This window comes from Miscanthus floridulus, chromosome 11 (assembly GCF_019320115.1).
Source record: "Miscanthus floridulus cultivar M001 chromosome 11, ASM1932011v1, whole genome shotgun sequence".
NCBI lineage: Eukaryota > Viridiplantae > Streptophyta > Magnoliopsida > Poales > Poaceae > Miscanthus > Miscanthus floridulus.
In genome coordinates, this window is record NC_089590.1 from 9,230,882 (window position 1) to 9,258,881 (window position 28,000).

Sequence of the window (28,000 nt, forward strand, 5' to 3'; positions counted from 1 at the left end):
CTTTCATGACACTCCCACCCTTCTCAGCGACACACATCCACATCGCACGCCGCCGTTCTAGCACTCGCCGCTCCGTCCCTCCCCGTCCCCTCCGCCGCTCCGTCGGCGCCCTCCCCCGCGCTGCCTGCTATGGGGGTGCTCACATCGACGGAGCTCAACTTCCTCGTCTTCCGCTACCTCCAGGAGTCAGGTACGTGCGTCATTCCAGCCCCTTTCTTCCGCCCCGCATCTTGTGCCCAGAGAACTTTCCTCATTTTTTTTTTGAACCGATTAGGGTTTAGGAGCTTTGCTGCTGCGGGGCGGCTAGGTGCCCCAGTTGGATTGTGGCGGATTCGTGCGCTGCTCTAGGGAATAAGGGTCCCGTACGGCGAGATGCTGCTAGGATCAGATGCCGTTTAAGGAGACTTGTAGATTGGGGGCGGGTTCGGAATTATGCATATTTGGATGGAAAATGCGATTTCTGATGGTTCTTGGGAGTGATTCGTGTTATATTTAAGGAAAATTCGGTGCTAGTTGAACGAACTCACTGGCCATTTTTCCCTTGTTGCTCTGAAATGAAGAAATTAGATACAACCCTTAACTTGGGTGTGTAAACGACCGATTCTTCAGCATTCAGTTAGGGATTCAGTTAGCTAGCGTAGACTCAGCTGTCATCTCTGTAATCTCTCTCATGTACTGCTGCATGCCTGATCCGCACATATAGGAGCTTGTTAGCATTGTTCGGCCAGCATTCACTGGCATGTTGTATATGTACTCAGTCACTACTGAATGAATGAATTGAGCGTTTCATTTTCTTACATGGTATCAGCTTCCTCTCGATCCCCTCCCTCTGCTTCCGCTTCTGCCCCCAATGCCGGGCTCCACGGCATCCTCGGGCACAAATCCATTTGCTGATCCCGCTCCACCCCCTGCCTCCTCCCTCATGATGCTCAACATCCGCAGCCATGTCCCCATCGTCCTCTCGGCTGACGAGGGAAACTTCCGGCAGTGGCGCTCGTTCATCGAACTCGCCATCAAGAAGTTCGGCCTCTTCGACCACATCGACGGCACGGTGGATGCCGCCGCCATGATCGACGACCCCGAGTGGCTCCAGGTCGACGCCTGCGTCGTCTCATGGCTCTACAACACCATCTCCAAGGAGATCTGGAACGACGTCAACCGCCCCAACGCCTCCGCCCACTCCGTCTGGCTCGCGATCACCGGCCAATTCCTCGACAACAGCCTCCAGCGCGCGGTGTACGCCCAACAGGAGTTCCACAGCCTGTTCCAGGGCGACATGGGCATCGCCGAGTACTGCGGCAAACTCAAGCGCCTCGCCGACACGCTCTACGACTGCGGCGCCGCCGTCTCCGACCCCGCTCTCGTCATCAACACCCTGCGCGGTTTGAACAACAAGTTCAGCCAGGCCATCGCCGTCCTCTCCACCATGAAGCCGCCCCCAACCTTCCTCTACACCAAGTCGTACCTCCTGCAGGAAGAGCACCGCATCAAGCACTCCCATCAGATGGAGGCACAGACTGCTCTCCTTGCGGCGGCGCCGACCAACCAGGCGCCACGGCCCGTCGCCTCTCCTCCACGCACGTCCCCGGCGTTCACCAACAACACCAACGATCGGCGTAAGAAGCGGAAGGCCACTGACGGGCGCAACAGGCAGAACAACACCGGCGCCCACGGCGCCCCCACCGCCGGCTCCTCGGTGCCCCCGGGCGGTCCGCTTCCACCGTGGGCTCTGGCACAGAACCCGTGGCACGGCGTCGTCCAGGCGTGGCCCATGGCCACATGGAGGCCCAGCGTCCTCGGATCTCGGCCTGGCGTTCATCCGGTGTCCTCTGCACCGCCACTCCCCGCGCCGTCGTCCACGCCGGATGCCAGCCTCTACGCTGGCGCCTCGGGATCGCTGCCGGCCGGCCTCTACACCGCCCTCAACAACATGAACATCAACAACACCACCGGCGGCGGCGACTGGTTCCTTGATACGGGAGCCACCTCACACATGGCTTCCAGTGCTGGTATTCTAAATTCCCCCCCAGTCCCTACCGTTCATCGTCATATTGTTGTCGGCAACGGACAGTCCATTCCGGCTGAATGCACTGGCAACGCCATCATCCCCACCTCTTCCTCTCCCTTACATTTGCGTCAAGTTCTCATTGCTCCTCATCTTGTTAAGAATTTAATTTCTGTTCGTGCTCTAACCCGTGATAATTCCATCTCTGTTGAATTTGATCCATGGGGTTTCTCCATCAAGGACCTTCGCACCAAGACGGTTCTGCTCCGATGTGATTCTTCAGGCGAGCTCTATCCATTTCGCCCATCCACCACCACATCGGCGCGCCCATCTGCTGCACTCCTTGCCTCCAACGACAGCGACCTCTGGCATGCGCGTCTGGGTCACCCTGGCCGTGATGCGCTCCAGCGGCTCTCTCGCTCCATTGGTTTTTCCTGTTCTAAGTCTAGCCAGCATACATGCGATGCCTGCCGCCGCGGCAAACATGTACGACTGCCCTTTAGCGAGTCCAATAATTTTTCGCAATTCCCTTTTCAATTGTTGCATTGTGATGTTTGGACCTCACCCATAATGAGCAACTCTGGTTTCAAATTCTACCTTGTGATTTTGGATGATTATTCACACTATGCATGGACATTCCCCCTACGTCACAAATCGGATGTCCTGCCCACCCTTATTTCCTTTCATGCGTTTGTTCGTACTCAATTTCAGATGTCCATCATGTGTTTCCAAACTGATAATGGACGCGAATTTGACAACTCGGCGTCGCGTGCGTTCTTCGCCACGCACGGCATTGCGCTCCGCCTCACTTGCCCGTACACCTCGCAACAAAATGGGCGTGCGGAACGTATCTTGCGCACCCTCAACGACGGCGTCCGCACCTTGCTGTTCCAGGCCGCCATTCCACCTCGATTCTGGCCAGATGCGCTTGCAGCCTCCACATACCTCCTCAATCGGCGCCCGTGCAGACCGCGCCAGAACTCAACCCCTTTTGAGCTCCTCTTCGGCACGGCGCCTGATTACAGTCATCTTCGCGTATTTGGCTGCTTATGCTATCCTAATCTCACATCCACTGCACCCCATAAACTCGCACCACGATCTGTGCGTTGCGTGTTCCTTGGGTATCCCCTAGATCAAAAAGGCTACAAATGCTATAACCTGGACAGCAAACGTGTTATTGTCTCACGTCATGTCTCCTTCGACGAGACATCATTTCCTTTTGTGCAGGTGCAGGCTACTTCCCCACCAGCTCCTCCTGACGCGCCATGCCAGTCAGATGAGGTGCTGCTGCCGATCGGGACATGCCCGGCTCGCCGTCGTGCACCACAGACTGCCCCGACCGTCACGGGCACTCCATCTCCATCTCATCGTGCCCGGACGCCTGGCACGCCTCCTCCGGGCCCTCTTCCCTCGACGCCACGTGCCGCGGCATCTACACCGCCCGCACCCGCGCCCACAAACGCGGCGTCGTCCTCGCCCACCGCGACGTCGTCCTCGCCCACCGCGACGTCGTCCACGCCACCGATCCCGCCAGCGCCTCCAACGGCAACTGACGATGCGCCGCGGCCCCGACACTCGATGGTGACGCGTGCGCAGGCTGGGATTCGCATGCCTAACCCCAGATATGCGCACGTGGCGACCACCACCGCGGCGCCCTCCCCACCGCCACCGTCGGTCCGAGCAGCGCTCCGCGATCCGGAGTGGCTGGCCGCCATGCAGGACGAATTCGACGCGCTCAAGAACAACGGCACGTGGACACTGGTGTCCCGACCAGCCAATGCCAACATCATTACAGGGAAGTGGTTGTTCAAGAACAAACTCAACCCCGACGGCAGCCTCGAACGTCGCAAGGCTCGATGGGTGGTGCGGGGTTTTTCACAACGCCCCGGCATCGACTTCCATCAAACCTTCTCGCCGGTGATCAAGCCGGCGACGATCAGGACTGTCCTCCACCTGGCGGCAAATCGACGCTGGCCGGTGCACCAGCTCGACGTAAAGAACGCGTTCCTCCACGGTGATCTGGCTGAACGCGTCTACTGCTACCAGCCTGCAGGCTTCGTCGACACCGAGCATCCTGATCATGTGTGCCTGCTCGTCAAGTCCCTGTACGGACTCAAACAGGCGCCGCGGGCCTGGTTTCTTCGATTGGGCGGCCATCTTCTACGCATGGGCTTCATCGCCTCCGGCTCCGACAGTTCGCTGTTCATCTACAAGAACGGTGACCAGGCGGCGTACCTCCTCGTGTACGTCGATGACATCATCCTCACCGCGTCGTCCGCCACACTACTGCGCCACGTCGTCGACCACCTTCGTCAAGCGTTTGCGATCAAGGATCTCGGCGAACTGCGTTTCTTCCTCGGCATACAAGTACGGCGCGACAGCAACGGCTTCCACCTCAACCAGGCGCAGTACACTGAAGACATCCTTGAACGCGCGGGGATGACCAATTGCAAGCCAGCCAGCACACCAGTCGAAGCCAAGCCCAAGCTCTCTGCCAAGGATGGTGACACTGCAACTGATGGCACATTCTATCGCAGCATCACCGGCGCTCTCCAATACCTCACGCTCACGCGTCCTGACATTGCCTATGGCGTGAACCAGGCGTGTCTGCACATGCACGCCCCCCGCGATGTGCATTGGACCCTCGTCAAGCGCATTCTTCGGTACCTGCGCGGCACCATTGACGCCGGCATCACCATCTCGGCTACTCCCTCGACTACGTTGACGGTCTACTCAGACGCAGACTGGGCGGGGTGCCCGGATACCCGGCGATCGACATCCGGTTACTGCATCTTCCTCGGTGACTCGCTTGTGTCGTGGTCGTCCAAACGACAAACCACGGTTTCAAGGTCGAGTGCCGAAGCAGAATACAGAGCCGTGGCTAATGCTGCTGCTGAGTGCTGCTGGCTACGCAATCTTCTTCGAGAACTCCAGGTCGTCGTCGACAAGGCCACGGTAATCTACTGTGACAATGTGTCCGCAGTCTATCTCTCGGAGAATCCGGTTCATCATCGACGGACAAAGCATATCGAGCTTGACATACATTTTGTGCGTGAGAAAGTTGCTCTGGGCGAGTTCAAGGTGCTGCATGTTCCAACAAGGTACCAATTTGCAGACATCATGACAAAAGGGCTACCGACGCCATTGTTCACTGAATTCAGGGACAGTTTGTGCATCCGATCAACTGACGCTCCAACTGCGGGGGGGTGTAAACGACCGATTCTTCAGCATTCAGTTAGGGATTCAGTTAGCTAGCGTAGACTCAGCTGTCATCTCTGTAATCTCTCTCATGTACTGCTGCATGCCTGATCCGCACATATAGGAGCTTGTTAGCATTGTTCGGCCAGCATTCACTGGCATGTTGTATATGTACTCAGTCACTACTGAATGAATGAATTGAGCGTTTCATTTTCTTACAGGGTGGAACTGTTCTATTAGCTGTGAACAGTCTTTGGCGCCTCAACTAAGAAAACAGGAATATTGTTACCTTTATCTGTTCCTTCTCCCATGGTTTGTTTCCATGGTCCATGAAAAAAAATCACATGTTTTGCTGGTAAATTATAGCTTTTTGGGAATTTGATGCTGCAGCACATTGACCCTCCCATTAACTGTGGCAAACTCATGTGTTTCGTAGGAGAATGGGAATCTGACAAGCAAGAATGGTAATTAGGTCAGATGCCTTTTAGGGTAGCATGATGGTAGGGACAGTGTTGGGGAATATGTTGATTGTAATTTGAAAGATGATTTCTTCTTACCTTTTTTGGAATCAATTGTATGGGTAGGCCAAAGGGCGCCTAGTCCTAACGGTTAGGTGACCCAGCGGCACTCCTCAGGTCCTGAGTTCGACTCCCCGTGGGAGCGGATTTCAGGCTGAGGTTAAAAAAATCCCCTCGCCCGTCCCCATGTGCCAAAGTGTAGTGGTAGGCTCCGGCCCGGTTCTCATAGGGTTACGGCACCTCCTGCGTTAGGATGTGGGACGGGGGTTCGGGGGTTTTCTCGATCTGTGTGAGAAGATCTTCTTCTTAAAAGGGAAACCCGGGGGCCGTCATACCCCCCGCAGGTCGAGTTTTTTTTATTGTATGGGTAAATTCTGGAAAACAAAGTCAGTTTTGTTCTCTTCTGGCCTCTGTTGCCATTTTGCTGCCATTACCTGAAATGCAGAAACTAGATATAGACCGTATAATGGAACTTAGCTCTAGAGGATTCATCACCATTGTCTCTGTTCTGTAAGTGCCCAAAAGCCTTTCTTGCCTGAACAAGAACAAGGATGTTGTTTCATGTCCTTTAGTGCTTTTGGTTCTTGGTGAATGATGGCGTGTTCTCATCACCTGCTACTCCCTTCGTCTAAAAATTGTTTGCAAGTGACAACATCCAAAGACAGGAGGGCTGCGCACCAACATGTCTTAAGCAAGATAGTGTGATTTTGGTTGCTAATAGTTTCTCTTCCAACCATTCTTTTCAGGTTTTATTCATGCGGCATTTACTCTAGGTTATGAAGCTGGGATCCATAAGGGTGGCATTGATGGCAATGCAGTCCCACCTGGTGCTCTTATCACTATTGTGCAGAAAGGCCTCCAGTACATAGAACTGGAAGCAAATAACGATGAGGTAAGCCTGTTTATCTTGCAGTATTTATTACTACTGCCAATTGATGCGACACAATCCACCTTTCTTATTTCAGAATGATGACGAAGTTGAGAGGGATTTTGCGCTTCTGGAGCCACTTGAAATCATCACAAAAGATGTTGAAGAGTTGCAACAGATTGTGAAAAAGAGGAAAATGGAGAGATCTCAAACTGAACGTGAGAAGGATAAGGGAAAAGAGAAAGAACGTAATGAGGAGCATGAACGACGTCCTGGTGGCGAACGGGAGAGGGAACGCTATGACAAAGAAAAAGAGCAAGTCAGGGAGGACAAATCTGAAAAAGATAGGGACCATGATAAAGAGAAGGAAAAAGAGAAAGAAAGAGAAAGGCAGCATGCAGAGCGTATTGATAAGGTTAAGCACGAGGATGATTCTCTTGCTGGTGGAGGTGATTAATTACTACCTGCTATATTACTCGCCTTATATCATGTTCCGTTACACAACTTTTAGCAAATTGTGAGTACACTTTTGACATGCTTGCATGTTTTCTTAACTTAGCAATGTGCCAATGTTTGATGTTTTCTAAATGTGTCGAGTACTGTTTACATTGCAGTGCGAACAAGTTTCTAGTTAATGTGGACTATGTAATGTAGTATGTGGACTTGTGCTTATTAAGCATATGCCTTTTATTGTCCTGCCCTAGTGCTTGAAAAGTACACAAAATTGGAACTATACATCTCACATTTGGCTTGCTAAATCTTTGGCAAACATTTTTGCTCAACTTTTGCTTTCCAAAACTTTTGGCATGGCAAATTCTATTAACAAACCAAGCAGGCACTTAATCCTCTCAACAACAACAACAAAGCCTTTAAGTCCCAAACAAGTTGGGGTAGGTTAGAGTTGAAACCCAGCAGAAGCAATTAAGGTTCAGGCACGTGAATAACTGTCTTCCAAGCACTCCTATCTAAGGCTAAGTCTCTGTGTATATTCCATCCTTTCAAGTCTCCTTTTATTGCCTCTACCTAAGTCAACTTCGGTCTTCCTCTACCTCTCTTCACGTTACTATCTTGGCTTAGGATTCCACTACGCACCGGTGCCTCTGGAGGTGTTGGACATGTCCAAACCATCTCAACCGGTGTTGGACAAGCTTTTCTTCAATTGGTGCTACCCCTAATCTATCATGTATATCATCGTTCCGAACTCGATCCCTTCTTGAATGACCGCAAATCCAACGCAACATACGCATTTCCGCGACACTTATCTGTTGAACATGTCGTCTTTTCGTAGGCCAACATTCTGCACCATACAACATAGCAGGTCTAATCGCCGTTCTATAAAACTTGCCTTTTAGCTTCTGTGGTACCCTTTTGTCACATAGGATACTAGATGCATGCCGCCACTTCATCCACCCTGCTTTGATTCTATGGCTAACATTTTCATTAATATCCCCGTCTCACTGTAGCATTGATCCTAAATATTGGAAGGTATCCTTTCTATGCACTACTTGACCTTCCAAACTAATATCTTCCTCCTCCCGAGTAGTAGTGCTGAAGTCACATTTTATATACTCAGTTTTAGTTCTACTGAGTCTAAAACCTTTGGACTCCAAAGTCTCCTGCCATAACTCTAGTTTCTGATTCACTCATGTCCGGCTTTCATCAACTAGCACTACATCGTCCGCGAAAAGCATACACCAAGGGATGTCCCTTTGTATGTCCCTTGTGACCTCATCCATCACTAAGGCAAACAAATAAGGGCTCAAAGCTGACCCTTGATATAGTCCTATCCTAACCGGGAAATTCATCCGTGTCTTCACCACTTGTTCGAACACTAGTTACAACATTGTTGTATATGTCCTTAATGCGCCCGACCTACTTTGTTGGGACTTCATGTTTGTCCAAAGCCCATCACATAACATTCCTTGGTATTTTGTTATAAGTCTTCTCTAAGTCATTAAAAACCATGTGTAGGTCCTTCTTCTTCTCTCTATACCGCTACATAACTTGTTTTATTAAGAAAATGACTTCCATGGTTGACCTTCCGGGCATGAAACCAAATTGGTTCATAGAGACCTGCGTTATTGCTCTCAAGCGATGCTCAATAACTCTCTCCCATAGCTTTATAGTATGGCTCATCAACTTAATTCCCCGGTAATTAGTACAACTTTGAATATTCTCTTTATTCTTGTAGATCGGTACCAATATACTTCTCCTCCCACTCATCAGGCATCTTGTTCGATCGAAAAATATGGTTGAACAGCTTGGTTAGCCATACTATAGCTATGTCCCCGATGCATCTCCACACCTCGATTGGGATACCATCCGGTTCCATCACCTTACATCTTTTCATCCTTTTCAACGCCTCTCTGACCTCAGATTCTTGGATTCTCCGCACAAAGCGCCTATTGGTGTCATCAAAAGAGTCATTCAACTGAAAGGTTGTGTCCATATTCTCACCATTGAACAATTTGTTAAAATACTCTTGCCATTGATGTTGGATCTCATCCTCCTTCATCAAGAGATGCTCCCTTTCATCCTTAATGCACTTAACTTGGTTGAAGTCCCTTGTTTTTCTCTCACGAACCCTAGCCATTTTATAAATGTCCTTCTCTCCTTCCTTCGTACTTAAATGTTGGTAAATATCATCGTACGCTCTACTCTTTACCACACTTACAGCGCGCTTTGCAGTCTTCTTTGCCACCTTGTACTTCTCTATGTTGTCCACACTTCTATCATGGTACAAGCGTTTATAACATTCTTTCTTTTCCTTAATAGCCCTTTGGACTTCCTCATTCCACCACCAAGTATCTTTAGCCTTGCCTCCACTTTCTTTGGTTATTCCACACACCTTTGAGGCCACCTTCCGAATGTTGGTTGCCATCTTCTCCCACATGTTGTTTATGTCCTCTTCTTCCTTCCAAGAGCCCTCTTTGATAACCCTTTCCTTGAATACCTCTGATGTCTCCCCTTTCAGTTTCCACCACTTTGTTCTTTCAATCTTAGCTTGTTTATCCCTACGGGCACGCACCTGAAAACGAAAGTCTGCCACCAAAAGCTTATGTTGAGAAACAACGCACTCCCCTGGTATCACCTTGCAACCCAAGCATGCTCGTTTGTCCTTTCTTCTTGCGAGGACAAAGTCAATCTGGCTAGAGTGTTGTCCGCTACTGAAGGTTACTAGATGAGATTCCTCTTTCTAAAGAAAGTGTTGGCTATCATCAGGTCAAAAGCTACCGCGAAGTCCAGAACTTCCTCCCCCTCCTTATTCCTACTACTATACCCAAAACCTCCATGAACTGCCTCAAAACCCGCGCTTGTAGTACTTACATGCCCATTAAGATCTCCTCCTATAAAAAGCTTCTTACTACTAGGTACAACTCTAATCAGGCCATCTAAGTCTTCCCAGAACTGTCTCTTAGCACTCTCGTCGAGGCCTACTTGGGGGGCATACGCACTAATTACGTTCAAGACCATATCACCACCGACAAGCTTGACTAAGATAATTCTATCTCCTTGCCTTCTCACTCCCACCACACCATTCTTGAGGCTCTTATCAATCAAAACTCCTAATTCCATTTCTATTCGCGATTGTCCCTGTGTACCAAAGCTTGAAACCTGTATTCTCCACCTCCTTCGCCTTTTTGACCCTTCCATTTAGTCTCTTGAATGCATAATATATTTACACGCCTCCTAGTCGCGGTATCAACTAATTCTCTTAACTTACCTGTAAGCGACCCTACATTCCAACTACCTAAACGGATCTTAGTTGGTTCGACTAGCTTCCTTACCCTTCGCACCCGTCGACTCAGATGTGAAGACCCTTGCTCATTTTTCACTACACTCGGGTGCCGATGTAGCACGCCACTAAGGAAGCGACGGCCCGATCCTTGCTCACTTGACACCATGCCCAGATCACGACACGGCGCGTCACCAAGGGAGTGCCGACCTGGCCCTTGCCCATTTAACACCATACCCGGGTTCCGATATGGCGCGTCGCTAAGAGGGTTACGCCCCAACGATTTCCTTTCAGGTTTCATCTCCATTAGAATAGCTAGATTTAACGTTGGCTCACCACGCCTATCACAACCCTCCTCCTTTACTAGGGCTTGGGACCTGCTATGTTGAGATAACATAGGCCGAGTTAGGCACTTAATCCTCTCAATCACGCAATATATTTTTTGATATCTCTGATGAAAAACTTGGGCATGGAACTGATTTTTGATACTGTGTTTCGAGTTCATGGGAATTCAGGAGCTGTTTGGTTCATTTGTTCTACTCCATGATCAGATAAGAAGGTGACATGATCACATTTGTTTTTGCCTGGTTTGGGCAGACCCTAAACTGCGTGGTGTCTGATAACAGCCCAATAGAGATCCATTACCAGCCAAAATATCCTGCATCAGAAAAATATACAACTTGTCGATCCCCTTCCAAAATCATGGTGCCGCCGCTCCCTTCTCATGATTGTCCAATCCTACGCTTCATATCCTGCCACCAATGGCTGGCGGCACCTTGAATCAACCTCTGCCGCCATGCACGTGTCTCTCCATTGCCTAGCTGTCAACAAATTATGGAGCCCCCCTGTCACATGATTTGGCTGTGGCACCTCATCGTCAGCACCCTCCAATCCCACCTGATTTGGTTCTGGCCCCACTGCATGCGTTGTTGCCCCTGTCCTTGTCGTTCTCGATTGTCACCGAGTTGTCTGGTTACAGCTGATGTCCAATGCAAGTTATCAAGTCATCCGACTAATTGCGATTAGTCGCGATTAGTCAGGCTTATCAGTGCCATGGCGATCAGTTATGCACTATGATTAGTCACGATTAGTCAGGCTGATTGGTGCCATGGGGACTAGGGTCGATTAGATATTTGAAAATATTACTCCAATGGGAGAAGTCGCAAGCTGCCAAAGAACAGGGGCAGAGTTTCAGCCGATCCCATTACATTATGCACTACGATAAGTCCCGATTAGTCGGGCTGATCGGTGCCATGACGACTAGGGTCAATTAGATATTTGAAAACATTACTCCAATGGGAGAAGTAGCAAGCTGCCAAAGAATAAGGGGAAGACTTTCAGCTGATCCCAGTACATTTGCTCCCAACCAAACAAAGATTGTATTGTCTTGATTTGTTTCCATTACAATCGTTTTTCATGGTAGCTATTAACTAAAGAAAATAATGTGATTCTAGGAGTTACAGTTTCTTATGGAAGTGTTGGTTTTGGGACTTGGTTTTGTGTGTATAACTTTACTTAGTTCTCTGGTTGCTTGCGGCTGATGGTCCAATGTGAGAAGTAGAAATCTGCCAGAGGAGAAAGGGCAGAGTTTCAACTGTTTCCGTTACATTTGCTCCCAACCAAACGTATCCCTTGTTATCTTGATTAGTTCCATCCAGGTGCTTTTCGTTATCAATACCATTTATGTTACCAGTTTTGAACCAAATACCTCCTCAGTAGTAATAATTAACTAAAGAAGAGAAATGTGATTCAAGGAGTCACAGTTTCTCATGGAAGTATTGGTGTCAAGACTTGGTTTTGTGTGTATCACTTTACCTTCACCATGCCAAGTTTTACTAATCGTAAATACCACAGGTCCCACTCCAATGGATGTAAGTACAACTGCACAGGAGATATCTAACACTGATGTTACTGTTTTGGAAGGACACAGTTCAGAGGTTAGCAGGGTCCTATAGGATGCAACTATTTTCCCCTCTTAAAACTAGTGAAATCTGTTATATTCTCTTACTATTTCTTTGTATTCAGGTTTTCGCTTGTGCATGGAGTCCAACTGGTTCTCTTCTAGCTTCAGGGTGCGTCCTTATTATTTTCTATATTGCATATATATTTGTATTTATGATTTTTTTGTGCTCCTGTAGCCATTTGCTTTGGCACACTAAACAGTTGCATGCCATCATTGCCAAAAATGTGATCAGTGGTCAGATCTTTGATGCATCTTGGGTTCTGTTATGGCGGGGCTAGGGTTGAGAGGGAGAGAGGGGGCCGGCCGGGGGCCTTGTCCACGGCCGAGCGGGTTACAGATAAATAGCCTCCCTAGCTAACCACTCCCTATAATTCCTCTCTTCTTTCCTATTATTCCTCCAACCTTCCAAACTAACCCAATCAGCTAACTAAGGCAAGGCTGAACAGATTTGCCTCTAATTGAGGCATGGCTGTTAGGCCACTAGGTAGACCCATGACATACGCCTCTAACACTACACCCCTTCTGGACAAGCAGCTCATCCTCGAGCTGCAACCTAACCAGCTTATAATGATGACTCGACTCGACACAGATCTAACACCTAAAAACAAGCCTTTTACATCTCGGCTCATTTTATTACTCTCAACCTGAAATAGATTTGGACTCTTTATTTTGGTGGCCTCCTCAATGGAAGGTGGACACCGTCTGAATGCAATAATTGCATACGTATAACCACCTGGATCCCATGGAGCAGTCCGCATATGGGCTGACGTCTTGAAGAAACAAAAGCACAGCAGCCCACGCAGCTTGGCCACCACATCCAGTCTGAGCCACGAGCCCAGACCCAGCCCCATCCGAACAGATGAGCTAGGCACAGCAACTGCAGCCACCCATCTTGCCGAGGAAAATGGTGCTCCGCCTGTCTGCGCCGTCGGCATGCGCATCACCGAGAAGGCAGCAAGGTGGCCATGCCGCAACAGCGACCAGCGGAGGCGCCCCCGAGGCGGTTGATGGCAGAATGCTGCGATGCTACATGGTGCGCCATGCTTTCTCCCCGCCGGATGGCTGCTGGTCCGCGCCGCACAGAGAGGAGAGCTTCCGATGGAGGAGGGGTGTGCCTCCCCAACCGCCGCCGTATGCCCAAGATCCCTAACGCGGCGGACGAGGTCGAGGTCCTCCGCACGGTGATGCGCAACTTGGAGGAGCTGCGAAGGGGTGTGGGGCTGAATCAGCTGAAGGTCGCGCATCTCCTGCACCCGCCGACGCGCTAGGAGGCCGTGCGCATCAGCCTGCTGCCACACTGCTGCCGACATGTGGCTGGCACTTTTCTTCTTCATCTTCGAATCTGGCATGGAGACGACTGTTGTCCCATAGCTCGGCAAGCCGCAGGGGAACACCGGCGGGATGGTGGTGGTGGTTGCCGATGGTCGGGATTCCTGCTGGGTGAGGTTGACCATCGCCTTGGCAATGGGATCCGGCGCAGCATCGGTGGTGTCTTCGGCTGCTTGTCGTCCTCATCGGAACTTGGCATCTCCGGTGCCAGATGTTATGGCAGCGGCTAGGGTTAAGAGGGAGAGGGGGGGGGGGGGGGGGGGGTGGGCTGGCCAGGGGCCTTGCCCATGGCCGAGCAAGAGAGGATTTTCCTTCTAATTCCTGCTCTCCTCTAATCCCCATACGGGTTACAAATAAATAGCCTCCCTGGCTAACCACTCCCTATAATTCCTCTTTTCTTTGCTATTATTCCTCCAACCTTCCAAACTAACCCAATCAGCTAACCAAGGCAAGTTGAAAAGATTTGCCTCTAATTGAGGCGTGGCTGTTAGCCACTAGGCAGACCCATGACATACGCCTCTAACAGGTTCGTGGACATTACTGTGCATTGCAATGGAAACTTAATCTGTAGCAAACAGAATATTTATAGGAGTATTTTGTACAAATAATTTTTCATCATATACACATAGTTTTGTGACCTCTTTACATGTGTTTGTATGTGAGTACATAAAGGAAGCTTGCATTGAGGTGCTTAATAATAATTAAAGTGTACAAAAGAGTGCATGTGAGAAAAGTTCCCCATCAGAACAGGGTTCACCCAAGTTGAGAACCAAAAGCGATGCTCGCATAGATGGTCCGCTAGAATAAATTATAATACATCTGGGCTAGATATGTCACTAATATATTCCTCTGCAACCTTGAAACAGGAAATGTAGCATTCCAGAACCACACTATTTAGGGGTCTGCAGGGTTTTTAGTTTAGACTGACACTTCCTTTCGACCTTATTAACATACATTGATGCTTCTAATTTCTAAATTGACAAACTGTAGATCACATAACATTTAACTAACTTGTCAAAATTGAAAAGATCCAGCTAGCATCATTCATTTAATTGAGGGATTGCTCCTTGTCAGAAGAATAGAAAAAATGTAATTATCTGACTTTTCTCAAATTTGGTAATTATAGAATATGAATCCATTTGTACCTCAATTGGAGAGCGGCGAGGCAACACTATAGCAGGTTCACATATCTGTCCATGGTGAGGCTGGAGAGTGGAGACATTTAGGAGCACAGTGCTCCTTGCTGCCAGAAGAATAGGAAAAATGTGTTATCTGACTTTTCTCAAATTTGGTAATTGTGGAAGATGAATCCATTTGTACCTCGATTGAAGAGGGTTGAGGCAACGCTATCGCAGGTTCACATATCTGTCCATGGTGGAGGCTGGAGACATTTGGGAGCACAGTGAAGAAGCATTGGAGCTTGTTGCCATTGTCTAGAGGGTTGGCTGAGGTTCGGTTGTCAGAATCTCTGTAGGAATAGAATAGTCAGGGAGGGCTCTGCTCCGCTCCGTCCCGCCGCCCCGCTCCGTCCCGCCGCCCTGCGGCCCGCGCGGCCCCACGCCGGCTGGCCCGCGCTGCCTACTCCGGCGGCGCGCACTGCTCCGCACGACCCTAGCGCCGTGCCCTGGAGGTTGTTCCGCATAGCTCTGTGCCCTGGAAGTCGCTCCGCGTAGCCCCGTCAGCCCATGGCCGGGCCATAGAGCTCCCCGCTGGAGCTCGTCGTGCAGCCCCATGGCTGGGCCCTGGTGCTCGTCCCGCACCGCCATGGTTGGCCTGACCTCGCGATAGGGCCGTGGTGGAGCCCCTGCTCCCACGCGAGCGAGACGAAGAAGGCACGGCGCCGTCGTGAGTCGTCCGCAGCTTCCGTCGTCACCCGCCTAGTGAATCAACCCCGCGGAATCCATCTTCCGTCGTCACTGGCTTCTACATCTGGTCCGGCGGCCACCTCTTGTGCTGATCTACTGCTACTGATCTGCTCTGCGGCTGCTTGGTACTGCTGCCGTTCCTCCCTGACAAGACCTTTGCTGAAGTTGAGTTCCCCTCCATGGCTCGGCAGGTTTGCTCCCCTGGTGCTCTCTTCGAACTTGAGCATGATCCTGCTCTTGCGGAGTTAGTCGAGGACTGGGATTTCTCTCCGGGTAAGAGATTCCAAGCTGAAGTCCTTCGCAAGTTCTCCTCTTCGGTGCACCACCCATCATCGTCTCCGGATGGCTCCTTCTTCATGCTTGTGGTTTTCCGAAGGTACCTCTTTCGTTTGACTGAAGAGTCGGTTGCTATGGCTCTTCACTGTTGCCTGGGTGGCTCTCCGGCTGGTTTTCATGTTTCCTATCTGCAAGACCGACACTTCCGCTTTTCTGTTGCCTCGAAGCATGTGGGTTTGTTGGTCCGTGCCCTTAAGAGGATTACCACTGATCACTTTGACATCTACTTCCACATGTGGCGTGATGGAGGTGAAAACTGGGAACTCGAGCACAAAAAATGGGAAAAAGAAGAGAAGGATAGCTGGTCAGCTGTGATTGGTAAAAACAAACGTAAGATGTCTGCCAAGAGGGTTTCTTTCCACAAAAAGCTTATTCAAGATTCTCCGGTTCATAAATCTCGTCCTAGGGAGCTTTTGTCGATGATCAAGATTGGTGCTATTTTCTGCCCTCTTACAACAAACTCCTGCAATGTTTTGAGGAAATTTTCAATTTCTTCAGATTATGAAAGAGATGTGCAAGCCAATTCTGATGTTCTTGCTTCTCACAAACCCAATGGTGCTCATTGTGTAGCATCTTCCTCAGTGGTTCCAGTTCAAACGGTTTTCAAGAGGCTTGAGAGAGATCTTGATATTAATGGCAATAATTTTCTGGCCACCAATTCTCTTCAGCCAAAGCACTATAATGAAGTGAAGCTCCCCCAAGGTGAACGGTTCAACTTTAATCCCAACCTATCAACCAGATTATGCTTTCGCTGTTTAAGCCCAAATCATTTAATTTGGGAGTGCCGAAGTGATATTAGGTGCATCTACTGTTTCACATATGGTCATCGGGCTCGAAATTGCTTTAGAAGAAGAGCCCACCTTAAGCTCAAGTGGACTGCTAAGCCCAGCTTGCAACCATTGAGCTCTGTGTGCAGTAAAGATGGAACCGTTCAACCTCCCCCTATTATTCAGTGGTCCCTAGGACCTAAGGCTGCTAATGCCCCGAGTGCTCCTTTGCCTTCTTGCTGCTCGCAGAAGGTCACTCTCCACATCCCAACCCCGGGGAAGACAAACACAGAGGAACCAGAGCAACCTGTGCCTCCACCTCCTCTCGCCTCCGCAAACAACGATCAAGCCATGGCGAACTGTTGTGCCAGCGCGATCACTGAAGCCCGGCTTACCCCAGCGCAGCAGCTCCAGCTCATGCATCTCATCAGAGATTACATAGAAATTGAGGTACGGAAGAAGGTCGTTTACTTCACGCCGCATCCGCATGGTGTGGGATTCTTTCAGCTTGGCGACCCTTGTCAGCGCGACACGCTTGTTGCTACAAGTTCGCATTGGATTGGTGGTCATGAAGTCTGTTTCGTTAGGCATGATGAGACCGCAATAAATGTGCGCAACTCTCCATACACTAGAAAGAGTGATGATGATGCTGACCCAACTGCTCACAATGGCAGCCCTCATTCTTTAGAGGGGCTAGTAGTTCCTGGGGACACACATCTCTCGGATGAAGCACAGGATGAAAATGGGATACTTACGACCCTTCTCAATCCCTCTGTTGGTCTGAGGGATCAAGATCCTGCTGTTATGGTTCATGCTGCCTCATCCTCTGTTGCCACTGCCATGCTTCGAGATATCGATAAGCAGGCTGTGGAGGAAAACAACCTTGTGGAGCAGGCAGTTATTCAACATAACAAAGTTCCTACAATCGGCAGTCCAACTTTATCTGCTATGAATAATAGAGTGACAACTAATCAAGATGAACATGTTCGGAGAGAGGCTATCTTCAGTTTGCTTGCTGCTGGACTAAGACAAATCCTCCATGGTCAGATTACTCTTCCATTCACAGGCTCCTTGGGGAGTGTACTTATCCCGAGCCCCCTCATCCAAATTGACCTTGCCTCTCTGGAGATCGATTCCTTCAACATCAGTGTCAACTACAATGGTCAGTGCACTGCTACTACTGCTGCTGTTTCACCGGTGCCTATCACCTCTATGGTGATGATCCAAACTCCCGAAGTCAAAAAGGCATTGACAAGCCTTCCTGCTCAGCCTGCTGATCTGCTCATAAAAAAGACCCCTGTCACTCGAGTCTACTATAGGAGGAAATTCAAGGATAAGACCAAGGAATTTGAGAGGGAGACTATGGTACTGGAACCTTCTCTAGAGCAAGATGGTTCCATCTATGCACCAGATCACACTGTTGATAATGATAGTAAAAACAAAGGCAAGCGAAAGGTGATAAGGAAAACGAAGTGCAGCACCCCTACTTCCACTCAAATGCTTAGAAGAAGCCCAAGATTTACTGCCAAGCTTGATGGATACAAGCCTGTCATGGCTGCCTCAAAAAAAAAGGAAGTCGGTAGAAAAAAAACCGAGAACAAGGTTAAACCACAGGCTGATCTTCTGGATACCATTCTTCTCCCTCCCACTTCCCAAGCCATTGAATTTCCTGGGCTCTCTACTGTTGAGGAGTATGTCAACACTCATACTGTCTTTCCTGAAATTCCTATCACTGAAATTCAGAAGGTGGCAACAGAACTATGCTGCATCGATCCTGTGGAGGTGACAGCTGAACTGCTTCTTGCTCCAAGGCCTGAAGATGCAGGTCCGAGCAGAAGTGGAACTTAGATGCATCCCTTGTTTTTTTTTATGGATAACACCACAAATATCGATAGCTCAAACTCTAGTCTGAAAAGAAGCTGGAACATCCTCAATTGGAACATTAGAGGAATCAACTCCGAAGATAAATGCAGCGCGGTAAAAGAAAAAATCGATGAAAGCTCTTGTGCAATCTTCTGTCTCCAAGAAACTAAGAGAGATCATTTTGACCACTCCTTCATAAAAAAACTGGCCCCCAAACGCTTCAACAAGCATGCCTTCTCCCCCTCTGTTGGACAATCTGGAGGTATTCTTATGGGGTGGAATAGCTCTATCTTTAATGGGGAAATCATTGAGATTAACAAGTTCTCCATAACGGTCAATTTCTCTTCCTTGCATAATGGTCATAACTGGATCCTGACCACTGTATATGGTCCATGCCAAGGTCCTGGTAGAGATGAGTTTGTTCTTTGGCTCAACAACCTTCAAATTGATGATAATGTGAACTGGATGATTGTAGGTGACTTCAACTTTTACAGATCATTGAATGACAGAAACAGAAGGGGAGGCAATATGAATGACATAATGATCTTTAATGAAATTATAAGTAACCTGGGACTCCTAGAAATCCCACTTAAAGGGAGAAAGTATACTTGGAGCAATATGCAAGATGATCCCCTCCTTGAGCAAATTGACTGGGTCTTCACTTCTGTTAATTGGATCTCCGATTACCCTGACACACTTCTTCTTCCAATGGCAAGACCAACTTCAGATCATATCCCTTGCAAAATACAAATTGGCACCAATATCCCCAAGGCACAAACTTTCAGATTTGAGAACTACTGGATTGATCACCCTGGGTTCATGGATCTTGTGAAATCTGTTTGGACCTCTAATGTCAGAGCTTCAAACAGTGCCACAAGAATTAGCTCAAAGTTCAAGCTTCTTAGAGCTGCCCTAAAAAAGTGGAGCAAGAAATTGTCTAATCTCTCTAGGTTGATTAAAATTTGTAATGACAATTTAGAAGTTTTAGACTCTCTTGAAGAACAAAGACCTCTCTTTATACAGGAATTTAACTTCAGAAGGATTCTTAAAGCACACATTCTCAGATTACATGGCTACAAAAAAGAGTACTGGAAGAAGAGGTACACTGTGAGATGGACCAAGTTGGGAGATGAAGGAACAAAATTTTTCCACGCTGCAGCCACTGAGAGATACAGGATTAACACCATCACTAGCCTGACAGCCGAGGATGGTAGATCTATCACCGAGCATAATGAAAAGGCAGCTCTGCTACTAGAGGATTTTAAAAAGAGAATGGGATGCTCTTCTAATCCTACAATGCTCTACAACCTTGATCATCTAGTGCAGGCTAGAGATGACTTAGTTTCTCTCTCAAGGCCTTTCTCCACCCATGAAATCGATGAGGTCATCAAACACATGCCGTCTGATAAAGCTCCTGGTCCAGATGGCTTCAATGGGCTCTTTCTGAAAAAATGTTGGGATCTTATAAAAGATGTCTACAAATTATGCTTTGATTTCTTCAATGGTAACTTGAATCTGGAAGCCATCAACAGCTCATTCATCACTCTAATCCCGAAAGTGCACAATCCTACAAGTGTCAATGACTACAGGCCCATTTCCCTTCTGAATGGTGTCATCAAAATCATCACAAAGCTCCTTGCCAATCGGCTGCAGGCTAAAATAATTCCTTTAATTCATACCAACCAGTATGGCTTCATAAAAAATAGAACAATACAGGATTGTTTGGCCTGGGCTTATGAGTACATCCATCAATGCCAACATTCCAAAAAAGAGCTTATTATTCTGAAATTAGACTTTACAAAAGCTTTTGATACAATTGAGCACAACACAATCTTGCTGATGATGAAGCACTTGGGGTTTGCTGAAATTTGGATTGATTGGATTGAGAGGATTCTTGCTTCTGGCTCCTCTTCGGTCCTTCTGAATGGTGTGCCAGGCAATCACTTTCACTGTCGTCGTGGGGTTAGACAAGGTGACCCCCTGTCACCTCTCCTCTTTGTGCTTGCTGCGGATCTCCTTCAATGCATTGTCAACAAAGCCTACCAGCAAGGTTTGTTTGAGTTGCCTATTCCTTCTTTTGAGCTGGATCAGTTCCCCATTGTTCAGTACGCTGACGACACTATTCTAGTCATGAAAGCTTCTCAGAGGGAGTTATTCGCCCTAAAAGGCCTTCTCGAATCCTTCTCGCAATCGACAGGGCTGAGAGTCAACTACAGGAAGTCTTGCCTTGTTCCCTTAAATCTCTCTCTTGAAAAAGCTCAACTCCTTGCTGGTGTCTTCGGCTGCAATTTGGAATCTCTCCCTTTTAACTACCTTGGACTGCCGTTGGGAACAACAAAACCTCGAGTTGAACACTATGGTCCCATTATGACTAAAGTTGAGAGAAGGCTCACGGCAACTTCTACCTTCCTGACCCATCCTGGAAGGCTTCAGCTAGTCAATTCAGTCCTCTCTTCGCTGCCCACATATGCCATGTGTACCTTAGAGGTGCCGGTTGCGGTCATTGAGTATATTGATAGAGCAAGACGTCACTGCCTTTGGAGAGGTTCAGATTCCAATGCAAAGATGAAACCACTGGTGGCCTGGAGAAAATGTTCAAAGCCAAAAAGAAAAGGAGGATTAGGAATTATTAATCTTAGGAGTCAAAACAAGACCCTTCTTTTGAAGCATCTGGACAAATTTTATAATAGGAAGGATATCCCATGGGTGAAGCTGATCTGGAATGCGCATTATTCCCAGGGTCAAGTGCCACATGCTTCGACAGATAGGGGTTCATTTTGGTGGAAGGATGTCCTAAAATTATGTGACATGTTCAGAGGAATTGCAAAGTGCACTTTTGGAGATGGTTCCACTGTGCTTTTTTGGTCTGACCTTTGGAATGACAACATCTTAGAATCCAAATTCCCAAGGCTCTATTCCTTTGCCCGGAATAAGAACATTTCAGTGGCCAGGTTTTTGTCTAATAACACTCTGGAGGCCCAATTTCACTTGCCCTTATCAGAGCAGGCCTTCCAAGAATTCCAAAGTCTCCAGGAATTAATTCAAGATCTGCAGGTCGATCAGAATTCAAAGGACTCCTGGGAATACATTTGGGGAAGCAAGAACTACTCCTCATCAAAGTGCTACAACTTTCCTTACAAGAATATACAGCCCCCATCCCCTTTTCTCTGGATTTGGAACTCCAAATGCTGTAACAAACTTCGAGTTTTTTCGTGGCTCCTCTTGATGGACAGACTGAACACAAGGAACATTCTGAGAAGGAAAAAGCACAAGCTTCAGGGAAACAACTACAATTGTGTCCTATGCAGCAACAACATTGAAGAAACCGCATTTCATTTGTTCTTCACCTGCCCCTTTACCCAAGCCTGTTGGCAACACCTTGGTATAAATTGGGACTTCACAATGGATTTCTTCCGGATGATGCAGCAAGCCAAGGCTCAACATAACAACCCCTTTTTTATGGAGACCTTCATCATTGCCACCTGGCAGATTTGGAAGCAGAGAAACAACTCTATATTTGACAGAGGCCGGCCATCCTTTGATTCTTGGAAAAGCTCCTTCTATGACGAAGTTAGGCTACAGGCCCATAGATTTAGTTCTGCTAAGCGCTCTGTCTTCCTTTCTTGTACAGCTGCTCTAGTTTAGCTCTGCTGCCCACCTCGGGCTTGCTTCCCTTTTTTTGTTATCTCTTGTATAGAGTTGCTGCTCCTTTTGTTTAAATAAAAAGTTTACAGTGGGGGCCTCCCCTGCTGTATTTTCCGCTCAAAAAAAAGAGGGTTGGCTGCTAGCTTCGCAGTTGGGGCACATATGTTCTCAGACACTCAGGCAGAGGTTTAGACAGTGGTTGCAGTGAGGACTATCACCCTTGCCAAAAGGCTAAAAGCTGCAGATTGGTGGCCAGCGGCCATCACTGTTTTCGATCAGTGGGCACACTTTTCTCGATCAGTTGGAGATGGGATCTTGCCTTTCACAGGTTGGCTTGCCCATTGCCCCTGCTCTGATGAGGCACTGATCTCTCCATTGTCACCACTGCAAATGCACTCACCGTCACCCGTTGCTACTGCCGATACTCACCCATCGCCTGCCAGCCTGAACATTGTCTTCGGCTGCTCCGGTGGGTTTATCCTCTATGCAGCACGGATACGGATACGTGTATCGGTATCGAAAGGATACGGATACGTGGATACGGCAATTTTCTAGAAAACAGGATACGCGGATACGTTTTACTATTTTTTAATAAATAAATAATAATACAAATTAAAATTGTGAAAGTCTAAAACTTGTTAATTTCTTGTTTCACAGGAGATCCTAACCACAGCTGCGCCCACAGATCCTATGCTAGGATTAGCACTAGCACTCAGCTTGTGCAGTGCAGCACTACAAAATTTGGAGAGGCCATCCACTGCATGCAAGCAATGAAGCATGGGCAACACTAATGAAGAAGGGGAAGTGGGGAACAGACAAAATTAAGAACTGCAGAAGTAGAATAGATCAAGAATGGGGAAGGGGATGTACATGCAGAAGTAGCGTAGACAGCTTGCTTTGCTGCTGAATCGAATCATCCTCTCATCTGCATCCCCTGCTGAGGCGGCGCACGTGTACGCAGGAGGCTGTGCGCGGAGGTGGGGGCAGAGGCTCGTCTCCAGCGAGCAGGGCCGGAGGCTCATCGCTGGCGTCTGGCAAGCGGGGCGGAGGCTCGTCGCAGGAGGCCGGCGAGCAGGGACGGGGCTTCAGTTGCGCGCGTTCGCTGGAGGCGGCGCGACCACGGGAGGTAGGGCGTCGGGGGCTAGGGCGTCGGGACAGAGGGAAACTTGTTGGGCTGGGCCGTATCCAATAGACTGATACGTATCCAGAAACGTACTCAAAATTCATAAAAATAATAAAAAATGGGATACTCCACCGATACGTATCGGACCGCGTGTCCGCCGTGTATCCGTATCGGATACGTATCCGATACGTTGCTAGTGTGGGTCAGATCCAGGGAGGGTGAGTGGATGAGAGGAGTAACATGGGTTAGGAATGTAGGATGGTAACTGAAGGGAGAAAAATTGTGAGTGCATGGTTGCATGCTGTTCCTTTGTTTTTTTTTTTGTTTCTTGCCATTTTCTTCTTTCTTTTTTCCATGGTTTCTAGATGGGAGAGGAATCGGGAGCGGGAGAAGATGATGTGGTGCCAATCTGGTGCATTACAGGGGGGCGTACCCAGTGCAGAGAGCTCCCGCTCTGTGCGGGGTCTGGGGAAGGGTGTTAGTGGCAAGCCTTACCCTCGCCTATGCAATGCGAGGAGACCGCGACTCGAACCCGGGACCTTATGAAAATTATTGAAGTTAACTTTCCACACTAATCTGTCTTTCACAAAACTCTGCATGTCCACGTACTTTATTTAGTCCCCATATTCCACCCAGTCTTTTATTTATTTCAATTTATGTGTTTGCAACCCTGATATTTACCATGAAAGTTGCCTATGTTTATCTCAATTTTATGTTTTTTTGACCCAATATCTCAACTTTTTGTTGACTGATATAATACTATATTTCAAACTTGCTAGGTCAGGAGACTCAACCTGCTAGAATCTGGACAATTCCAGATGGTCCATGTGGTTCCAACATGCAATCATCTCCTCCCGGTGTTCATGTTTTGAAACATTTTAAAGGTCGGACCAATGAAAAGAGCAAGGATGTCACCACACTTGACTGGAATGTGAGTTTCTTCCTGCTGTGAAATTTTGTTTATACCCCATGTTTTTCTTACATTTCATGTTTCTGGGGTGAAGACCAATGGGAACATATCATAGAATGCTATTTATAGCCACCTGTTCTATTAGTCTACCTGTTAATTTGTGTCTCATGCAAAAATTCTATGTTTGCATCTACATTCCTTAACTATTTCATACTCATCATTGTTTTTGCTTTTCTGCCATCCTGTACAGGGTGAAGGTACACTACTGGCTACAGGCTCCTACGATGGACAGGCAAGAATATGGAGTAGAGATGGTGAGTGAACAACTGTTTCTGTATCCATACGTAGTTGGCTTTAGCTCTTCATTCCGATTTTAAAGTTTGTTTGATTGACAATGTGGGCCCGTTGTAACTGTAGGATTCTTGTATTTGACTAATGGTGCACATTCTTCATTGTGCCTTAAATGTCTCTAAAAAAATGATCTGGTGATAGGGTGCTTGTTATTCTTATTCATGTATGTGTTAAAATTTGATCTGGCATAAACTCATTTGAAGAAATCATATATAGGTCATACAGCCTAGATGTTTTGTTTACCCCCTGTTATGTCATCCTTTCGTGTGATGAAATGAATTTTTCAGGAGACCTTAAGCAGACACTGTTCAAACACAAGGGGCCCATATTTTCATTGAAATGGAATAAGAAAGGAGATTTTCTCCTAAGTGGAAGTGTTGATAAAACTGCTATTGTTTGGGATACAAAGACATGGGAATGCAAGCAGCAGTTTGAATTTCATTCAGGTACAATTGGCATTCCAGAATTGTGTTTGTTTTAATCTTATAATTCATTCTGTATTGTACTAGATGTATCTGTGGTGACCAAACCTAACTCCCACCTGCTTTTATGTAGCTCCAACACTAGATGTTGATTGGAGAAATAATAACTCTTTTGCAACATGTTCAACCGATAACATGATCTATGTTTGCAAGATTGGGGAACAGCGTCCAGTTAAAGCATTCAGTGGTCATCAGGTCAGCCTTCTCAGTGATTAGATTCTTAAAATGCATGCGACAAACTGCATGTTTTTGTGTGCATTTTTCTTTTCTGGATTATCTATACAACTCAAAAATAGAAATAGAAGGCTGAACATTAAAAAGACCACACATTCTCCTGATATCTGATACTTCATTTATTTTATTATCCTAAAAAAAAATCATGCAAACAGTTTGTTGATACTTCCTGGTATATTAAACGGTTATAAGGATGTGTGCCTAGTTTGGCTGGTTGGTGGGAAGTGTGGTCATGTACCCAACAACCAAGGTTGAGTCATCAACTCGAATTCGGGTGCCTATTTCTTCTTAATTTCTTATTGAAAAACTGCCTAGTTCCTCCTAGGTTGGTCTCATTTCTTTTATTGAACGGTTATGATTATTGACAAGTAATTTTGCACACAAATGTAGTCACATACAAATATACAAGTCTTGTCATTTTGTATTACTAATTTTGGAAAAGTAGCATCCAGTGTTACCTCATTGTAGCAATTATGTATGTTTTCCAGAGTGAAGTTAATGCTATCAAGTGGGATCCGACTGGTTCTTTTTTGGCTTCATGTTCTGATGATTGGACAGCAAAGGTGCCATATTTCTTTCTAAAATGAAGTTGTCCATTTACTTTTACGGATGGTACTGGTAGTCTCCCTTGTTCACTCTTGTGCTAAATGGTACATTATATGTTGTTGGTTCAGTATTGTTTATCTGTATATCATCTGCTGTATCTGTTAAGATGTGCAATTGAGTACATATAGCCTTTCTATGAGTGTAAACCACATACCTCCTATGGCCCATGCACATACCATCACCAACCCCACCCTCCAAATTCCATGGACTTTTGACGTCTAACTGGTTTGATCAGTTGTTGCCATAATGTTCTGTCCATATCACATTTCTTATTTTGTATGTTTTCGATGAACCATCAAAGCCAGTGATGTGGCCTTGAATGTTAGGGTAAAAAGCAAACATTTTTCTGATAGTTGATGAGGGATAGAACGGATTGTTTTCTTACTTATTCAGACTTGGTAATCATTGAATGGTGTGTGAATTGGATTTATTTCCCTAGGGTTAACAACTGCTGCCTTTGTGGTGTGCTTTTACTACTACTACTACAGTACTACCTTCCATAATAAAGCCACCCCCCTCCTCTTTTACCTTCCCTTTGCAGATATGGAGTATGAAACAAGACAAATGTGTATTTGATTTCAAGGAGCATACCAAGGTCTGTCAAACCTTCCTTCTTTTATGATCTCTTGAACTTATGCAACTGTCTACAATATGGTCTAACTGTATTTTGCAGGAAATATACACTATTCGGTGGAGCCCAACAGGCCCAGGAACAAACAATCCTAATCAGCAATTGCTGTTGGCTAGGTAAACTGTTTGAGCAAATATAAAATTCCTATATACTATTTTATTTGTTAGTTTATGTCAATGCTTAGCATTTAGACTCCCTGCATTCCTATTTGGATAGCTTATGGTTGAGAATTGACAGCACATCTGTAGCTACATCCAAGGTTGGCTACATGAATTGAAATTGGGTAGATGTTATACACTACAAATTGGTATTCTAATTAATTCCCTTCAAGTTTGTAAGGTATACTTTGGTTATCCATACTGGACTCAACTGTGGTTCTTTGAGATCTAGTATCCCATGGGTATCATGATTAGTAGTGTTATTGGGAATCAGTTTTTCTTGCGTAGTTGTTTATTAGTGATTCTCATTATTTGCTACAATCAAGTGTCATACTTATGCGTGGCATACGTAGCATCATCCCTTCCAAGAAAAAAGAAATCATCATGGAAGAACAGAAAAGGGTCAACAGTAACAAAATTTGCTGCATTTGGTTTGGAGAATTTGGCACTATACCTAGTTCCAGCCAGTTTAGCATTTGGATTATTATCTCATATTGCTGCTGATTGTTCACGCACAGAGATAAGATCATTGTTATTGTTATAGATGTAACTAGGATTGTACAGCTGTCTGGAGTTGGTTTCTTGCCTCGTAGGACCAGAACTGCATCACAGCATTGATTGACTATTCTGTTTCGCTTGCAGCGCATCTTTTGATTCAACTATCAAGCTTTGGGAAGTTGAGCAAGGATGCCTTCTGTACAGCTTGTCTGGTCATAGGTATTGATACCATGAATGAAAAGCAAAATATTCTGATACTTTATTGTGCTTGCTTATGATGTTAACGGAGTTTATGTGTGTCTGCAGGCAACCAGTGTATTCTGTTGCATTTAGCCCTGATGGCGAATACTTAGCGAGTGGGTCCCTGGATCAGTGCCTACACATCTGGTCTGTGAAAGAAGGTAGGATCCTGAAGACCTACAGAGGTAGTGGGGGCATATTCGAAGTGTGCTGGAACAAAGAAGGCAGCAAGATTGCTGCCTGTTTCTCTAACAACACTGTCTGCGTGATGGATTTCCGGATGTAGTCCAACCAGTAGGGTAGTGCATGTCAGGCCTAAAACTAGGCTGGATCATAAGTCCTTGCCATGGAAATGTGTGGAGGGCGAATTTCTTAGCAAAATGTAGATCTTAGGTGGCTTTAATTTTTATCCATGTACAGTTTTTTTTTCTTGGTCATACTTACCTTAGAGTAGCAAGTAGTACTGTAGTTCAAATGTCTTAACAGGGTTTAGTAGCATGGAAATGTTTTGGTGGTAAAATGCTCACCCTCCTGATTTCTGAATGCAATGCCGTCACTAGCCTAGTCATGCTGCTGGCGACTGCGTGCAGCGTGGCAATTCAATTGATGAATTAATTTGAGATGTACTAGTTTGTAGTTTGCATATATCCGCGCGTCAGTGTCTTGTATTCTGA

General features: G+C 47.0%; 2 protein-coding genes across 3 annotated transcripts; both read left to right on the forward strand.

Annotated features, from left to right (window-relative positions):
• On the forward strand, window positions 1-22,994 carry LOC136494422 (WD40 repeat-containing protein HOS15-like). Of its 2 annotated transcripts, XM_066490591.1 has the most exons (6): window positions 1-190; window positions 6,468-6,613; window positions 6,687-7,038; window positions 12,180-12,262; window positions 12,351-12,397; window positions 22,751-22,994. In XM_066490591.1, exons 1-6 carry the CDS (start codon window positions 130-132, stop codon window positions 22,758-22,760), a joined length of 699 nt encoding a protein of 232 aa, XP_066346688.1. In that variant the 5' UTR covers window positions 1-129; the 3' UTR covers window positions 22,761-22,994. The 2 variants fall into 2 exon arrangements, with proteins under 2 accessions (XP_066346688.1, XP_066346687.1); XM_066490590.1 differs by lacking the exons at window positions 6,468-6,613; window positions 6,687-7,038; window positions 12,180-12,262; window positions 12,351-12,397; window positions 22,751-22,994 and adding exons at window positions 275-2,009; window positions 2,246-3,643 and having other exon boundaries at window positions 26-190.
• LOC136494423 (WD40 repeat-containing protein HOS15-like) lies at window positions 22,994-28,000 on the forward strand. The gene is made up of 10 exons (XM_066490593.1): window positions 22,994-23,219; window positions 23,996-24,147; window positions 24,377-24,440; window positions 24,765-24,923; window positions 25,033-25,154; window positions 25,682-25,756; window positions 26,341-26,394; window positions 26,473-26,546; window positions 27,231-27,305; window positions 27,393-28,000. The coding sequence occupies exons 2-10, from the start codon at window positions 24,055-24,057 to the stop codon at window positions 27,610-27,612; spliced, it is 936 nt and encodes a 311-aa protein (XP_066346690.1). The 5' UTR covers window positions 22,994-23,219; window positions 23,996-24,054; the 3' UTR covers window positions 27,613-28,000.

Excerpts from the sequence above, each read along its gene's own strand:
- LOC136494422 (XM_066490590.1), top strand. The coding sequence starts at position 851 with ATGCCGGGCTCCACGGCATCCTCGGGCACAAATCCATTTGCTGATCCC. Across the intron at positions 2,010-2,245 it reads ACACATGGCTTCCAGTGCTG|GACCTTCGCACCAAGACGGT; the intron begins GTATTCTAAATT and ends TTCTCCATCAAG.
- LOC136494423 (XM_066490593.1), top strand. The coding sequence starts at position 24,055 with ATGCAATCATCTCCTCCCGGTGTTCATGTTTTGAAACATTTTAAAGGT. Across the intron at positions 24,441-24,764 it reads AAGAATATGGAGTAGAGATG|GAGACCTTAAGCAGACACTG; the intron begins GTGAGTGAACAA and ends TGAATTTTTCAG. Across the intron at positions 25,757-26,340 it reads CTGATGATTGGACAGCAAAG|ATATGGAGTATGAAACAAGA; the intron begins GTGCCATATTTC and ends TTCCCTTTGCAG.